The sequence below is a fragment of the Eptesicus fuscus genome, chromosome 7 (assembly GCF_027574615.1).
Source record: "Eptesicus fuscus isolate TK198812 chromosome 7, DD_ASM_mEF_20220401, whole genome shotgun sequence".
Lineage (NCBI taxonomy): Eukaryota > Metazoa > Chordata > Mammalia > Chiroptera > Vespertilionidae > Eptesicus > Eptesicus fuscus.
In genome coordinates this window covers 20,074,574-20,092,956 of record NC_072479.1, presented here as the reverse complement: position 1 = coordinate 20,092,956, position 18,383 = coordinate 20,074,574, and the positions used below count along the sequence as shown (strand labels likewise).

The following is an 18,383-nucleotide window of genomic DNA, read 5'->3' as shown; positions in this document are numbered from 1 at the left end:
GGAATCAAGAGGGGAGGGGAGATGGGCGTGGAGGGAGGGCGGGCGGGCTGGAGGCGGAGGGCGGAGGAGGAAGAGGATGAGGAAGGGGGCCAGTGGCATCCCACTTTCACAATGGGAAAGTGAAACGCACCAGCGCACCCAACCTCTCCAGTCCTCCCGGCTTGCCTCGCTCCCCCCACCTCTTCGCCTCCCCGAGAGCGCCAGCGCTGCACAGAGGAACTCTCCGGAGAAGGAGGCGAGGAGGAAGCGGGGCCGGAGCGCGCAGGGCTTGCCGCCGCCGCCGCCGCCGCCGCTGCACAGGCTGCCGGAGCGAGCCCGCCGCGCGCCGCCCTCCCCGCTCTCCTTCCCAGGCGAGCGGCGGGGATGGGGCGGCCACGGGAGCCCGAGCGCGCGCAGGAGCCGCCGCCGCCCGCGTCTCCGTCGCCGCGCTCTTGAGCCGCCGCCGCCACCTCGCGCCCTGCCCGGGGGCGACCCCCCAAGCCCCATGGAGGTCTCCCGGAGGAGAGCCCCGCCGCGCCCCCCGCGCCCCGCCGCGCCGCTGCCCCTGCTCGCCTATCTGCTGGCTCTGGCGGCGCCCGGCCGGGGCGCGGACGAGCCGGTGTGGCGGGCAGAGCAAGCCATCGGAGCCATCGCGGTGAGCCGGGCGGACGGCGTGTTCGTGGCGAGCGGCAGCTGCCTGGACCAGCTGGACTACAGCCTGGAGCACAGGCTCTCGCGCCTGTACCGGGACCAAGCGGGCAACTGCACGGAGCCCGTCTCGCTGGCGCCCCCCGCGCGGCCCCGGCCGGGGAGCAGCTTCAGCAAGCTGCTGCTGCCCTACCGCGAGGGGGCGAGCGGCCTCGGGGGGCTGCTGCTCACCGGCTGGACCTTCGGCCGGGGCGCCTGCGAGGTGCGGCCCCTGGGCAACCTGAGCCTCAGCTCCCTGCGCAACGGCACCGAGGTGGTGTCCTGCCACCCGCAGGGCTCGACGGCCGGCGTGGTGTTCCGCATTGGCCGGGAGACCCCCTGGTACCTAGCGGTGGCCGCGACCTACGCGCTGCCGGAGACCGAGACGGCGAACCGCTGCAACCCGGCGGCGTCCGACCGCCAGACAGCCATCGCGATCAAGAACACGGAGGGGCGCAGCTTCGACACGGCCGAGCTGGGCCGCCTCAACCTGCGCGGCGGGGGCGCGGGCAGCCTGCACTTCGTGGACGCCTTTCTCTGGAACGCCAGCGTCTACTTCCCCTACTACCCCTACAACTACACCAGCGGCCACGCCACGGGCTGGCCCAGCATGGCGCGCATCGCGCAGAGCGTCGAGGTGAAGTTCCAGGGCCAGGCGGCCCTCGATTGCGGCCACGGGCACCCCCACGGCCGCCGCCTGCTGCTCTCCTCCAGCCTGGTGGAGGCCCTGGACGTGTGGGCGGGCGTGTTCAGCGCGGCCACCGGGGACGGCCAGGAGCCGCGCTCCCCCGCCACCACGGCGCTGTGCCTCTTCAGGATGCGTGAGATCCAGGCGCGCGCCAAGAGCTGCAAGTGGGACTTCGACTCCCACGAGCCCAACTGCGTAAGTCCTGCCCCGGGACGCAGCCCGGAGCGCTCCTGCCGGGGGAGCCGCCGCCGCCGAGGCGGAGAGGGAGGGAGACAGGGGTCGGCATTGACCGGCTCCGGGATTCACACAGCCCCGTGGCCGCCCGACGCCGTTGTCACACAGCCGACGAGGCCTCGGAGACGCTAAAGCAGGGGCCAGGGGTCCCCAAAGGGAGTGTGACAGGGGAGGTGGAGAGGGCGGGAGTTAGGCTCCAAACTCTAAATCCCAGTGCCGTCCTTCCCTGTCCAGACGTGGACGCTGGTTTGGGGCTGAGCCTCCCGTGCAGCCCCACCCCCTTCCTTCCCTAAGCGCTAACCCAGGTGTGTGGGTTTAGCTGGCTGGTGGCTTTGACCCCTTTCCTCCACATGGTTACCAAACACAGTGCCCTCCGCAGAGAAGCCACTTCCTAAAGGACTCGCTACCACACCCCAGGCCTTGTGCCCCCGCCGCGGTAACCCTGGGATGTGGTCTGCAGAGTTGGTAGCCTGCTGGACGTGGGGCAGAGCCAGCCTGGGAAGAGGCTCGCGTTCGGCGGCGAAACGGAGCCCTCAGCGCGACCCAGCGCAAGGGGGCGGGGCTGTGGTTCTGCTGAGGGGGCGCTGTGGTCTCCCGCGGGGTGGGGGAGCGGGTGGGCAGGCCGAGGTGGCTTTGTAGGAAAAGCCTCACCCTGGAGGGGAGAGCTAGAGAAAGTGTTGGGGTGCGACAGGCAGTCTCTGGGCTCCAGATTGCCTGACTAAATCGTGGGGCTCCGGAGGCACCACCCTTGTGGGGTACCCAACCAGGCAAACAGCACAGGCTTCCCTGAGGTTCCCAGGGCGGCCACAGCTGACTCTTGAGATTGGCATTTCTTTGACTGGAAAATAAAGCAGCGGTTCAAGAGGGTCCGGTGGATGGGGATTATGGAGCCATTGTGCACTTCTCAGAGGCCGTTTTCCTTCCAAGGCGGCTGGCACATCTCCTCCACATATGGCTCCTGAGAGGCGAGCCTGCTGAGAGCCTCCTTTATAACTGGACAGAAATCAAAGAGCAGGAATTAATGGCTACAGGTGTTGCCATTGTTTTGGCACAAAAGGCGTCAGGGAGGCAAGGGAGCAGTCCCCACTTGGAAAAGGTGTTGTGTTGCTACAGTTGTGTAGGCATACAGGGAGCATTGCCTCTGAGGTGTGTTAATGTGTGTACAGAAAGACACTCCCACTCCCACTCCCCCCTTTCTCTGCAAAACCCATCTTACTCAATATCAGCCCCATTTTCCAGGGAGAAAGAATAACTGAAGTCCTTTGCAAGGCTCCTTAGAATGGTCATTTGCTTGCCTATCAGTTGCATGCTGATAATGCCTTCCTTTAGTCACTGGTATAATTTTTCTAAAGCATAAGTGACATATAATGCACCCTAAAGGACTTAATCTTGCTCTACACATACACTTTAATATTTACTATCTGTCTTTATTAGATCTTTATATTCTGTAGTTCGAATGTGGCAAAAATTATCACCTTCCACTCCTCTGTTGAAAGACTTGAAAATACCCCCCAAATATTACTTTGTGTCAAGCTTAAGGCATAGTTGGTCTCTGGGGCTAATGACAAGACAGCTCGGAGGCCCACAGCAGGTACTAACAGTGGAAGTCCAAGCTTTGCCATCTGACAGCTGTGTAGATGTGTGGAGCCAAAACATTTCTCTTGACTGCCTCTCTCTACCCATTGGGTCCTGGAGGACTTAGTTCCCTTCCAAACGCAGCAGGCATCCTGAATGCACTCAGAATCCGCGTTTTGGCTCGATCAGGTGTTCCTACTGGCGCTGGGATGAGGAGGGGAAGGGGCAGTCGGAGAGCTGTTTATCATCTTCACGGGAGCTTCTGGGAGAGAGCTGCCCATTGGAAATCAAGCGAGGGATAAACACATGCTGCCAAAAATCTGGAATTGGAAAAAGAAATAATTAAAAGAGGTCCCTCCATAGCATTTCTTGCTGCTGTTATTTATTGAGAACTCCCAGTGTGCTCAGAGCTATGTGTTCTGAAAGACGGGGTCCCTACCCCCTGAGCTTGTCATCCAAGTTAAATAATATACTCTGGTTCAAACAATAGCATGTCATGGTCGCACAGGTGGGAGCTTGGAGTTTTGCTTTCTCTTTTTCTTCTTCCCTCATTTAAGTAAATTTCTTGCTGCTAGTATGCACGGAAAAGCCTTAGTGGAATGGAATTTCAAGAGGGGTTTGAATGGAGGGGGGGAAAGGTGGTAGTTTTGCTGAAAAAGCTGACTATTTTCTAACCTATTAAATAGGCAGATAGGATACTTCATTCAACAAACATTTGTTTGATGCCTCCTAGTGTGAGCAACGCTCTGTGCTGGGTGCCGCTGATTTCGCCGCTGAAAGGACAATGGCAGGTTGCAACCCCATTTAATGGGGTCATGGGATCAGTGTGCCTCCAGTTGTCACTCAGAACAATGATGTCATTTGTTCTGCATTTTATTTTCAGGTTTGATTGTGTTTTGGAAAAGGCAGGCTGAATTCTAGGTGCCTAACACAGGAGACAGACTTGAAACACGCCAGAGGGAGCCTCAGTAGATTCCAGCAGCGGTTCCTTCAGAGCAGACAGTCATTTGAACAGTAAGCCACAGGCAGCGAGGCACAGGCGGCTCGATGTGCTTGCCTTCTCCCTCTCCTGTTAGATGGCTTGCTCTGATTTTCCATCTTCCATCAACCATGGGTAGCAAAGTGACAGGAGTGACTGGGTCGTGTTCTCCTGTTTCTTGGCTCTCTTCCTATCAATCGCATGTTGCTGATTTTCTTTCCCTGCAGCTCCTCCTGCTAAGGGTTCATTTGTGGGATGCCTGTGCCACGAGTGTGTACTACCCAGCCTTTTACACACTGGGCTGTTGCTTTTTTCTGCCTTGCCACCAACTTTGAATCCCCTTTCGCAACTCCAGCAGGTCAGCTTCAGCTCGTGAAGGTGCCAAGGCAGCCGATTTTCTGTAGACCTTAATAAATAATAACAGTCCTATAATAATAATGATGATAATCCCAGGAAATATTTGCACAGTGCCTTGCCATATATTATTTCTAGTGAGCCCCTCCTCAAGTCTGAGGCTGAGTCTATGAGGAACATTCCCACTTATCTGATGAGGAAGCACAAGAGAACAAAACAGCGGGTGTCAGGGCTCAGGTCTTGCAATGTCTTCTTGTGTATTTTTTTCCACTCTGGTGGTTCTCAAACTTTCCCGTGAAAGTCCCCTAACTGAAAAGGCAGCAGCCAACCTCCCCTAAATGTGGGGTTGAGGTTGGAGGGGGCCCTTTGAAATGCATTTTTAAAACTTCATGTGATTTTTTTTTCATTCTGTTTCCTAACATATCTGTGTGCTTTGGTTAATATAAAAAATGAATGTTTTAAATTGTGTACAAGCTAATTAATTTAATTTCCTCCCTCTCTGAACCCCAGCTATCCCCTGCACACCAATGCACTTGTAGAAAGTGTTTGTACCTAAGGTTTGAAGTCTGATCATTTCAGGTTTGTTTAGCTGCCATAGTTGGGTCCTGGGATTGCTTGTGGTTTAAACATGGTCCCCCCCACCCCCACCCCCGAGACACTGAGAGTGGTGTTTTCGTATCCTGTTGGCCAATGGGACCAAAGCCTGACATAATTTAGCTGTCATGCAGACAACCACAAACGCTCACATGCTCTCCGGCAGACAGTAACCCAAGACACTTCTAGCCGCTGCAGGCAGAAGTGATGTCCCAGGACCACTTGGCAGTGCAGCCTTCTTGACCTCAAAGTCCACATGTTTATTCCTCCTTTGGTTTCTGTTAGGATCCTGTCTCACCATTTTGCAATCTGTAGGCTAGATCGTGATTTTTACCCTCATATATACATTTGATATGCAACGGTGGGTTTTCAAAGCTCAAAACCCACTCAGAGGGAAAAAGCAGTCATGGCTACTATCTACTAGATAGCTGTCATGGCCAGGCTTTGTCTTAAGCACTTTACAAGCCTAATTTTTTGGTTGATTCTCACAGCCATCCAATGAGGCAAGGACCATAGGTATTATTATGATTTTGTAGATGATAAAATTGAGGCACAGAGAGCTTTAGTAGGTTCCAGAGCTGGTAAATGGCAGAGGTTTTAGGACCTGGGTGGTCTGACCTTGGACAGTCCGGCACCATGGATAGTGGGTGCTGGTGTCAGTTCTATCCTGTGTGGAGCTAGCTGGGCCCTTGCAACTGCTCTGATAAGATCGGCTGTTTGCGGGCATGAGACTTATGATAGAGCAGAGAATCCTTGACCATGAACTGAGTTTCTGGTTCTGTGTGTTTGACCAGCTAAAGTTAACACTCTGGGAGGTTGTAGTTCTGAAACTGTCAACTTCTAGATAGTGCTGGCATTCTTTGTGTTCAGGTTTCTAATGACCTCAGAGAGACCTGCAGGGCCTCAAGGGAATGCTCCTAGTTTTTGTTCTTGGACACAACCTAGCTCATAATCTAAATCCAGAGATCTCAGCCTAAATCTGGACTACAGACACTCCTTTCTTTATCAGCAGCCACAATTAAAATGTTATCCCCAGAAGGTAAGGGACCTTGTGACATTTTATTTTTTATTGAACCAAGAGTACCTAGCATGTAGTACCTTGTATAGTTGGGGACGTGAGAAGTATTTGTTGAATTAACAAATGAAGGGTCTTGAAGGATCATGTTGGAAATGATTTCTGTACTTAGTGGCAGAAATCATTTCCAACATGATTCTTCAAGACCCTTCATTTGTTAATTCAATGATGAGGAAGCACAAAAGAACAAAATATTTTCCTGAATCTGGCCATTTCATTCTCCCTTAACTATTGTGTTTTCTTAATGTCTGATGCCCCCAGGCCTTTTCCCCAGTTCCAGGCTATCTGGCATCCTCCACTCCTCTGGCTCTTCCTAGAAATCCCTATTCATTGGAATAGCCAGACTTCTGATCTTGCCAATTTGGAGGTTAACTTTGACTGTGGAAATCCATGGTTGGATCTTGTATGGCATCCTATGTAATAAAAGCCTAATATGCAAATCGACCAAACAGTGGAACAACCGGTCACTATGATGCACAGTGACCACCAGGGGGCAGATGCTCAATGCAGGAGCTGCCCCCAGCCCGCAGGCCCCAGGCCAGTCAAGGCAGGTGCCAGTGGGGGCCCCCTGATCGCCCCACCAGTCGCCCTGCAGGGGGAGGTGACTGGCAGCCACGCCGGGGGCGGGAGGCTGGCAAGTGGGTGGTGCCAGGCTGGCCAAGGTGAGTGCCAGCAGGGGCCCCCGATTGCCCCACCGGTCACCCCGCAGATTAGCCCTGATCACTGGCCAGGTCTAGGGACCCTACCTGTGCATGGATTTTGTGCACTGGGCCTCTAGTAATTTAATAATGTGCATGATCATGCCTTTCAGTGATAAGAGGAAAAGGGCTTTATGCTGTAGGTAGGGCAATGATTCTCAGAGTTCAGTCTCTGACCTAACAGCATAAGCATCACCTGGGAACTTGCTAGAAATGCAAATTCTTGGGCCTTTACATCAGACTTACTAAATCAGAAACTCTGTGTTTTAACAAGCCCTCCAGGTGATTCTGATACACACTCACATTTTAGAACACTGCTGAAAGGAAACACAATTTTCCTTGTTAGTCCAGCTGAGGCACCTGAGATAAGAACTTGTCCATTTTTTCAACTCATCCCACTGTGTTCACGGATGATCTTGGTGTGGGTGTGGTGAAGAAGGAAACTTTATTCAGTGCAAACAGCTCAATTGAGATACAGTATGGGGAGGCTCCTCTCTGACTAGACACCTCTGCTCTGCTCCAGCAAGACATTTAAGGTGTTTCAGCTCTGGCCATGGAAATGAAATCTTCTGTCTCATCTTAAGTGGGAAGGGAAAGTATACTCCCAGAGCCACAGGGGAGCTGACTTATATAGACAGAAGTTTCCACCCCTGATGCCTCATTGGTCTGTCTTCATGCAAATGAGGACTCCAAATCCTTGAAGTTTGATTAATTCAAAAGACACTGTCCTAATTGTTCAGAATGGAGCCACTCTGATTGGTTGGTGAAGAAGCTGATGGGCTTATAGCTGCATAGCTCTGATTGGATGTGGAAAGCCTCAGTCTTATTGGTTGAAATAGGATCCAGGAACTCCTTTTTAAGGGCTGGCTCAGATGGCAGAAACACAGTGCAGGCAGGCAGTCCAGTGCTGGCATCTCCCTGAAGTGTAGTTCATGGGAGAGGTCCCTGTTTAGGAATGGCTACTAAGCTCTGTTTTTAAAATTTGTGACCAATTAAGCCACTGAGAGCCTTTCTTAGTAAGTATCTTCTTTTTCAGGGTCCACAACTACCTTATATTCCTTATTCTCTTCTAATTGCTCAAAGGGAATACCTAGGAAACCTAAAGCCTTTCTATTTTTGAGCTTGTAGTCTGACTCAAGAACCTACAGGTCATAGTTTAATTAGCTCATTCATTCTTGCATACAACAGTCTATTTGCATTTCATCCCAGGATGTAGGGGGTGCTTCTAGAATCTTCCATTCTGCTGTACACCAGAACCAGTTCCACACACACAAAATCTCTCCGAGGGCCAACTCTTTATAGCGTCAGTTCGAATACTAATATCCATTTTAGACACAGTTGGCTGCATGAAACAAAAAGCTACTTAAGCAAGCTCAGATAAGGGATGGTGGATTTAGTGGGCAGAACCACATGGAGTTACATTGAAATCTAGGAATGGGAGCAGTACTGTGTAGTAGTTACATGCACAGACTCTGGGGCCAGGTCAACTGGGACCAAAGCTGCCACTTACCAGTTGTATGGCCTTGGGCAAATTATTTAACCTTTCTGTGCTTTGGTTTCTTCACTTATAAATAGGCATTCTATTTGCCTCATAGGATTATTGTTTGGATTAATGAGTTAATATGTCTAGGATGAACACTATTTGACCCATAGTAAATGCTGTATATGTATCGACTATCATCACCATCGTGATTAGTAATGTAATAGGATAGGGCTCCTTGAGATGGAATTGGGAGATGGTTCTGGACTCAAGGCAGCTTGAAGGAGCTTAGCAGCAACAAGTGATGGATGCCCATTCTAAGGTTTCACTGTCAACATGGTTAGCAAGGCTGCCTCCCTCAGTCCGGCTACCAAATGGCCTCTGCTTCTTCAAATGTCTGCCCCTCAACCCTTTCACCTGAATGCGTCTCAGCCTGCCTGATCCCCACTCTACCTCTCCATGGCATTGGCCCTTCTGCTTGGGCTCCCCACTGGCAGAAACTTTCTATATTAATTAGTTCAAATCACCAGGAAAGAGAATTGTGTCCAACTCACCTTTCACACCAAATAGAGCACCGTTCAGAGTAGGGATTTGTGGCCCTTGCGGCAGATACTGACCCCTGGTCCAATCAGAAGAAGGGGGTCAAACATGTGACGCCCCCGGTAGGCACAGTGGGAAGGTTCTCTTAGGATGGAATGATGGAAGAGCTACACTGGGATCACCATGTTGACCCCATAGCATGGTACCACCTCTACCTCCCTTTGAGCTTCATGACCTCTGCCGACCTTGCTACGTAGTGCACATGGCTGATGAAGACTGAGGCCTGCTGTGAGAAACCCCAAAGTCTGCTGGGGGACAGTTTGTGGGCATCAGGGTCTGACCTGTTTGTGGGAATGGGGGCATAGTGGTAAGATTTTTTTTTTTTCTTATCAAATGTACTCATAGTTTTTCTTAGTTTAATTTTCTATCTTGATGAAAATGCAATTTTCATACTGTCTCAAAACCAAATAGTCTTAATACTAACAGTTTTATATTATTACAAGTTTTTATATTGTCACAAATTATGACCTGTGTTCCACAGTTCCTGTAGTTGATTTTCATATCAGTTTGGCTGTCTAGTCAATCATTACAGGTACTGTTCTCCTTGGAGAAGTTATGATAGGGACTTGACCCCAGTGATCCTGGCCCACTGGCAGGCCAATGCTGTTAGGCAGAGGTCAGCAGCTGTTTCTGTGAAGGTCAGATCTTCAGTATTTTAGGCTTCCCAGGCCACATACAGTCTCTGTTGCAGTGACATGGCCACTGTGTAGGGTGGCAGCAACCAAGGGCGATGTTCCAATAAAACTTCAGACACGGAAATCCAAATTTCATTTAATTTTCACTTGTCATGAAATATTCTTCTTTTGATTTTTTTCAAACATTTAAAAATACAGAATTCTTACCTCATGGTTGGCCATTGGGGGGAAAAAAAACAGGTGGGCCAGATTTGGCCGACAAGTGGTATTTTGCCGACCCCTGCTGTTGTGGCGTGAGAGCAAGACAAACCTTTACAATGCAGGCGTACGCAAAAAAAAAAAAAAAATTAAAAAATAAAAATAAAGTGCTGTGTCAGCCACAAGAAGGGGCATCAAACTCGGCCTGGGAGGACCTGGGAGGCTTCCGAGGGGTGAAGCTGGAGCCAAGTGGAGAAGGCAAGGAAGGGAGCTGTGAAGAGAGGGAACAGCTTGTGCACACGCAGGAAGTTGAATAGGCTTGTGAACCGCAGGTAGCGCACCCGGCTGGGGAGTGTCCAGAAATGAGTGTGCAGGTCCAGATGGCAAAGGGCTTAATGAGACAGGCAAAGGTGGTTGGATTTAACCTGATGGTTAGTCATTTTCAGACTTTCCAAACCTGGCCCTTAACATAAATCTTAATCAGAAGCTCGGTATGAGAAAAAGATTGGCAAATCGTCATTGGCCTGCTGCCCTGGCTGAGACCATTGCCACCAGCTGGGACCCAGGGTGAAGCAGGGGTGGGGAGGTTCCCAGACCCCGACACCCAGGCCTGTCCCTGAGGCATCTCAGAGGACCTTCCAGGACTGTGCTGGACAGGGTGTGAAAGCATGGCTGTGGCTGATGAAGGACACGGCAGGGTTATAAGCAGACAGGATCTGATTGCGCTCTAGAAAGGTTACTCAAGACATAGAATGGGTGAGGCAAGATTGCAGGCAAGGCAACTGAGTAGAAGGGCAGCCATTGTTTTAAACAAATAATTTCTTGCATTCCTATTATGTGCCAAGTACTGTGTGAAAACATTTCTCCCACTGGTACAGGAGTAGACAATAAACATGCAGCACACAAATAAGTTATGTTTACATTAGAGCAGTGGTCGGCAAACTGCGGCTCGCGAGCCACATGCGGCTCTTTGGCCCCTTGAGTTTTTAGCAAAGGCCAGCTTAGGAGTATCCTAATTAAGTTAATAACAATGTACCTACCTATATAGTTTAAGTTTAAAAAATTTGGCTCTCAAAAGAAATTTCAATCGTTGTACTGTTGAAATTTGGCTCTGTTGACTAATGAGTTTGCCGACCACTGTATTAGAGTAACTGAGCAGTTACAGAGCACGTACTGTGTACCAAGTGTTCTAAGTAAGTGCTTTACCAATAGTAACTTACTTAATCCTCACCACAACCTTATGAGGTAGGTAACATTGTTACTTCCATCTTACAGATGAGGAAACTGAGGCACAGACTGTAATTGGGGCTGTAAAGGAATTAAACAGGTATTGGGACAGTTGCCTTGATGGAGGTTGAGTTGACACCAAGAAGGTGAGAATGGATAGTTAGGGTCGTCTCCAGAGCCAGAAGGGAGCCACTCCTCGCAGACAGGAGAGCAAGTTCAAGGGCCGAAAGGAGGGCATGACTTGGTCAGTTTGAAGAACAAAAGGTTTGTGTGGCTGAGTACAGCGAGGGGGGCAGGGGAGAGGGTTAGGGGAGGAGGTTGCTGAAGGAAGCAGCAGCCCAGTCCTATATGCCTTGCAGGCTGTGGGAAGGAGATTATATTTTAAGCATCGAAGCATCGAAGAGCCTTTGAAGGGATGTGAAATGATTAGATCTGAGTTCCCCAATAATGGCTGCCCTGTGGGGAATGGATAAGCGATTGGCCCCAGTGGAGGCAGGGAAACCTGCAGGAGGCTCCTGAAGTAGTCCAGGCAAGAAATAATGTCGCCTTGGTCTAGAGTGGTGGGGCCGATCGTGGAGAGAAACAGGGATTCTGTGGATGGCAGTCATCCATCTGAGGGATGCTGAAGCCCTGAACTGGGTGAGGTGAGATTAGTAGCAGTGAGGGTGGAGAGGAGGCATAGAGGAAATAGCTTACTAAGACGTAGAACTGAGAGGTGTTGGTGACCAATTGGAAGATAAATTTAATTTTTGTTGCTTGCTGTTTAGATGCCTTTGGGACACCCAGGAAGAGTCACCAAGCAGGCAGTTGGCCATGCCGTTGGGAATTGGGGATCTACTCTGTAACTCTGTGCAGCGCCTCCCATACCTGGTGCCGTGCCAGGCTCTGTGTGGGGCTCAGCACGGCCTGTTTGGGGTGGGCGAGCCTGAGGGAGCGGCTGGGTCTGTCTCCCTTTGTTTCCCAGGCACCCATGAGGCTGTGTAACACACAGTGAAGCCTCATAAATGCTCGTCAGACTAGGAAGAAGCTGCTCTTCCCCTGGGGGAGAAGGTGCTGAGTGTGGCACAGGGAGCTGAGAGCTTCCAGACCCCGGAGCTGTGTTTACAGCCAGAATAAGGCCGGTCGCTAGAGGGAAGGGCCTCTCCCGGGGAGCCTCACCTTTGAGGCTGGGCTCCTGGTTGTTGCCCCAGGAATGAGCTGGTCTGGGAAGAGTCTGCTGGAGAAGTATACGCTCTGACACACCAGCTGTCCCTAAAGGGTCGCTCATTGACCTCCTCCCGAGGCCCCTTTCTCCATCAGTGACTGATCTTACAGTTAGATTCCAGTGCCGGCCTGGCTTCTCTGAGGCGGCAGGTTGGGGTGGGTGGCCCAGGGAGCCGGTGGTTTTAGGTTAAGGCAGTGATGGCGAACCTATGACACGCGTGTCAGCACTGACACGCGTAGCCATTTCTGATGACACGCGGCCGCTGAGGTGGCCACATGCCGAGGATGAAACATTTGCTGCTCCTGAGGATGAAACATTTGCGAAAATAATGTTTTTTCCTCAAAGTGACACACTACCCGAGTTATGCTCAGTTTTTTGGCGAAGTTTGACACACCAAGCTCAAAAGGTTGCCCATCACTGGTAAGGTGACCAGACGTCCCGCTTTTGGCGGGACAGTCCCGATTTTTAACAATTTGTCCCGCGTCCCGCGGTGTTTTAAAAAAGTCCCGATTTTTGGAAAGAATGCACAACAAGCTAGGGAAAGGCGGGAGAACGGGAAGGGAATATACGGTTTTCGGCGGCCATGTGGCTATTTAGCCAGGATATGAGTTTTATATTATTTTTGTTAATTTTATAATGTTAAACTTTAATAATAACAAATAATTGTTGAGAACTGATTATCGAGAACTGCTTATCAAAGTTCGCATTGTTGATCAGTTGTTAGAATTCGACCACCATTGTTTGGACTTAATGAACAATGGCCATTTTTGGGATTGGCAACGATGAAAACATTTTGTAACTGTCTCTCAGACGGTACACATCGTACTGCGTGCTAGTAAGCTAAACAAGTGATATCATTACAAATCAGCTATTCAGATAATTTAGGTAAGTAATTTATTTATTTCATAAATACATAAATTTTCTTGAATTTAGCAGACAGTACTCTTATTATTTATATTTTATAGTGGCGGCAAAAAGTCTAGCGCGGGCCTTGAAAGTGACACTTGCGACTTATGTTACGGCAAATTCAGAGGAAAAATAATACAAGTTAGTATTGTTATTATTTAGAAAGAAATATAGGATTAAAATTAAAATAATTTTTAAAATATAGTTACTTTATAACAATCAATTTAATTTATAAACTAACAATAAATTATGTTCATGTAATTATGTACCTACTTACTGTGTTTTTAAGCAATATGTATATAATAATTTATAATATAATTTTAAATTATTTTTTTTAGATTTTTAACATAATGGGTAAGAAAAGAGGATGCAAATTCAACGATGATCTAAGAAGTGAATTTCTTTTTATTAAAAAAACCAAAAGCGATTACAATATAGACCAAATTTTTAATCAAGAACTTCCCCTCCCCCCAGTCAATGGTGTCCCGCTTTACCAATGTTAAAATCTGGTCACCTAATTTTAGGTGTCACCAAAGGCACATCAACCTCCTGTGCGTCACAGTTCTCCATGCCCCTCACCCAGGGGTTCCGCATCCCACGGAACCGGTGCTCTGGCAAAGCCTGTAGATTATTCTAAGGATAATGGTTTTAAGCGCATAAAACAAAAAGAGGGAATTGCAGAACGAACCAATTATATACATATACAGATATGTCAAAATACTTTTTTCCATTTGAGGTCTAGTAATATATTTTAACACATTAAATAGCAAGATCTAGGAGCAATAACAACCATAATGTCAAAGTAGAGATAGTGTAAACAATATTTTGAGATATATGAAACAACTACAAAATGATATGAAAATATCTGATTTCTCCTAGTGACAAAGTCACAGGCTCAGTTAATACCACTGTGGCCTGCATCCATAATGAAAGGAAATGCTAAGTTTCAATTAGAGTTTGCTAAAATAAAGATTTTTTTTTCTCATCCAATTTCATGGATTCTCTGAATTCTATTCATGAACTGTGGATTTAAGTGCAGGCCTTCCAGCCATTCATTTCAGTTAGCAAGTATTTCAGAGACCAGTGGCATAAAGTGTCAAGTGTTGCATTCTGTTTCAAAATGTATTTGATTGGCTTATTTTGACAATCCCAGCTTTATTCTCCTCTGTATTTTACAGATCAAGACTTGGCCAAGAGCAAGTGCTCCATAAATGATGTGTGGATGGGCAGATGGAGAAACTTCAGAAGTTTCTGACTGCCCAGACTTTTAGCCCATAAGTAATAGAGCTTGAACCCAAATCACTTTTTACTTAAAATCTCTTGTTTTTCCTATTCTTCCACGCTACCATTATGCTATCATTTTAAAGAGTTAACTCAATGCGAGGCATGTTCATAATTTATGCTACTCTGATCACGGGAAAGAGCAGTCAGAGAACACCCGAAGTGCTTTGCTTACTTCTCAGAGCCACGTGTTCAGTACCCTGAATCTGTGGACCTTCAATGGCTGGGATGGCAAAAGCCCCAGAAACTGCCTCTCACAGGCTGTCAGTGAACTGTCGATGTGAAATTTAGAGAAGGCCGAGATACACGGGAGTAGGGAGTGTGGGGTAGTTTAGTATTGCTCCCCAAGGTAGAAGTGTGGCTCAGAGTTTACAAGGGACAAATGTTGACTCAGTTGAAGAACTCTGTAATGTCTAGGCCTCCTCAATGATGTGCCAGCGTCGCCTGAGGTGATATTGACCGAAACCATTCAAACATTGATTCGTGCATTTGTTCATTCATTCAACAAATGTTTATTGACAACCTACTACAGGCCAGATGCTGAGGTGTAGGTTGCATTTAAAGTGTAGACTAAGATAAACTATTGTAGAGCTTAGAGTCTATTGAGAGATGGACAATAAAGAAAAATCTAAAAACAATAGTTGTAATAAGTGTTTTGAAGGAAACCAATGGAGTGCTGTGATCCAGAATAACAAACTGGGGTAGGGATGGGAAGATCTATAGTTGTATATCCATGAGGAGGTGACTGAACTTGAAACCTGAAAGATTAAAAAGGCCTACAAGGGAGTAGAGTGGGGAAAGGACATCTAGAAGAAGTAGCAGATGCAAAGGCTCTGAGGCAGGAAGATGGTAACATTTGAAAAGGCTGAAAGAAGGCCACCATGGGAATTGAAACAGGGAAAGAGGGGGGACAAGGAAGTTTGAAGAAGTTGTCAGGGACCAGCTCATTGAAGACCTGGGCGGGGGTGGGGGGGGGGAGGGGGCGGGGAGCATTTGGATTTAATTCTAAGTGTGATAGGAAGCCATTGAAGAATTTTAGGCAATAAAATTGATGGGTTTTACATTTTAAAGGATTACTCTAGCTACTGGATGGAGAATAGATTTTAGGTTAAGAGCGAGAGACCAGGAGGACCAGGAGTGAGGTGATGGGGGCTTGGATGGGGTAGAGACGTGGAGATAGAGATGGAATTTAGAAATGCGGGGACAGAGCTTTTTCAGTGGTCGCCATGATGGGGGGCACTGCTGGCATTTTGTGGACAGGGGTCAGGGATGCTAAAAGTCCTGCATCACACAGGACAGCCCCATAGTAAACAGATCTCTGAATTCAACGCCAATAGCTGCCATACTGGCAGAGTGAGTCTCTTTCAATTCTAAGAATCCACGAAAATGCATTTTTCACACTATCAGCCATTCATATCTTTTTGTGAATCATTTGAGTCAGGTATCTTTTCATAAGTAATTGACTGGAATTAGCTATAAGGAGGGGATGGGGATTTAGATGGGAGATGGTGCATAAAGCAGGAAAAAGGACGGATAAATCTTGGGGGTATTTGGCGGCAGGGAGGGCTGAGAGGCTGGAGGGCCTGGGGCCCTCTGAAGGAGGAAGGAAGGTGGAAGAGCAAGTGAGAGGGTGTGAAATACTTTGCCACTTTTCGTGTTTCCTGTGCTGCACTGCACGCTGCCAGATCTTGCCTGGTGCAGGGGTGCCTGCCTGGCTGTCCCCAAACTTCCCTTCTCCATTCCTCCTGCACACTTTGAATTTTTCCTTTTTGTCATTTGAGTCTCCAAAGTAAATTCTTCCTTCAGATGGTCAGAGAGATGCCACGAACTTAGTCAGAGCCCGATCAGTGCTGTGTACTGCAGAAGAATAAGGAATAGTGACAGGAACCTTAATGGCTAGTGAAATCACTGTCTAATCTGAGTGAATAATGGTTCTTCCCATCTCTCTAGCATAATAAAGATTATTTTCTAGTTATTTCCATGCACATGATTTCATTTTGGCCTCCCAGCCATGCTAATAGACAGGCATGTGTGTTATTGTGTCCATTTTACAGATTCCATCATTGAGGTCCAGGGACTTAACTTGCCCAAATCAAGCAGTCTGTAAGGGACAGAGCAGGGGCCAGAACTTGGATGGAGGGCTCCTAGGGAGGTTTCCTACATGCACGTGAGCCCCTGGGTTAGTAGTTTAGGAAGTGATGAAGAAACTGTTTCAAAGTAAGTGTAGACCAAAGGGAAGCAGGATACAAAATGAGCTGCCCACGAGGCCTTTCTTCTGTGTAAGAAGTTCATAGACACCCAGTCAGTGTTTGCTCTGGCCCCACAAGGAAAAAAACAATTTAAGAGAGTCCTTTTTAGCACCTTGGAGTCCTTTTAGCACCTAAGACTTGCTGGGTTCCCAGCACTTGAGGCCCCACTTTGGGGCAAATTTCCTCCCCTGTTCCCACAACAGCTGTAGCATGGCTATGAGCACCCTGCGTGAGCCTTGGTGGGTCAGGCCAGCCTTCACACGGGAGGGGCTGGGACACGGTGCTCCTCAACCCCAGAGGGCGCCGTTCACACCCTGGAATGCGTGTCTGGCATACCTGGGGTTGTGCAGCGCCCGCTGCGGGTGGGGATTGTCAGTGAAAGATGGCGTGAAGGAGGTCCAGCCCTTTCCCTCGTGGATGCCCACTACTCCGTGTGCTCACACGCACTCACACTCACTCATACACCAGCGCTGGCGCCTTCTCGGTAGCCTCCATTCCACTCTGGCATGCCTGGCCCAAGGCCCTATCTTTTTCAGCCCAAGCATCGTTTGAGACAGGGTAGCTTTTTCTGCAAACTGAACAAAGTTTCCCTCGCAGCTGCGGTGTAGGCGTGACGCTCCGGTTCGACATGGCAGGCAGGAGAAGCGGAGTGACAAGTCTGAGGGAACCAGGAAAGCCCAAAGGGGAGACAAGGTTTAGAGTTAAATCAGGATTGGATTTTGTCATGAAAGGCAGAACTGGCAAAAGCATCATTACAAGGCATTAACCTTGTTACACACAGACGAACAAGCAGAGGCTGGGATTCAGAAATAAATTACACATAATAAACTAGTCAGAATAGGCCGAGAGCAACATTAGCGATTACGCTCCCAGGGGAGAGGGGGGCAAGAGAGAAAATGGGTCAAAAGAAGAGTCAGAATAGTCTCTGGACGCTGGGGCCGACTGTACTATACTATCCCCCCCCCCCCTTTTCTGCTCGGCTCCCTAGGTATTCACTTCACTTTTGTGAGGAGGTCTCTCTGGGGCCTTTCTTTTGTTTTCAGTTGCTGAAATGAGCGTAAGAGAGCCATTCATAGGGCTCCTTTTTTTCATTCATGGGGACCTGTCCATTTCTGTGTGTTTCCAGCACAAAAGAATCCATTTCCATTCAGCCACAGCAGCCCTCACGGGAGGGCCAAGCTCGGCTCTCTTGTTTTCTCCCAGGCTCACTGCTGTAATTGGCCAGCAGTCCTGACTGGCCAGCGTCCTCGAGGGAGAGAGGACGGAGCTCGGCTTCCCGACTCCTGGGCCTGGCAGCCGAGGGGAGCTGGTGAGCAGGGCCAGGCCCCCCAAGCCAGGGCCCTCCCTGCGCCCACCGTTGCAGGTAACAGAAAACCTAATCAAGAGCAGCCTAGACCGTGACGGCGGTCGTTAACTTAGTAAAAAGTTTAAAGGTTGGACGTCTGTGCTCAGTCACGTCCTGGAGAGCCGAGGGCCTTTTATCCTCACCCCCACACCAGCCTCAGCTGTCGATTTTCACCTTCTACCTTGACTGTCACGGAAACCAAATGTGCAGATGGCCTCACACCACCAATTTCAGGGGGAGGTGGCGCGGGAAGGGGGCCAATGGCTCACCTTAAGAGCCTCCTCTTATCAAGGAGGAAATTTATTCCCAGAAGCCCCTCAAGCGGACTTCTGATAACTTGCTGGGCAGACCTGGGCCGCGTGGCCACCCCTAGCTCCGAGGGGTGGAAAGCTGGT

The 18,383-nt window shown here is 49.2% G+C and overlaps 1 protein-coding gene across 1 annotated transcript in view; it reads left to right on the top strand.

The window, feature by feature from the left end:
* Positions 1 to 484: 484 nt before the first annotated feature.
* The window catches only part of PLXNC1 (plexin C1), a 165,281-nt gene continuing 147,382 nt past the window's right edge, over positions 485 to 18,383 (top strand). The window contains exon 1 of the mRNA XM_008143843.3: positions 485 to 1,549. Within this exon, the coding sequence (XP_008142065.2) occupies positions 485 to 1,549 (1,065 nt within the window). The remainder of the gene's footprint in view (positions 1,550 to 18,383) is intronic.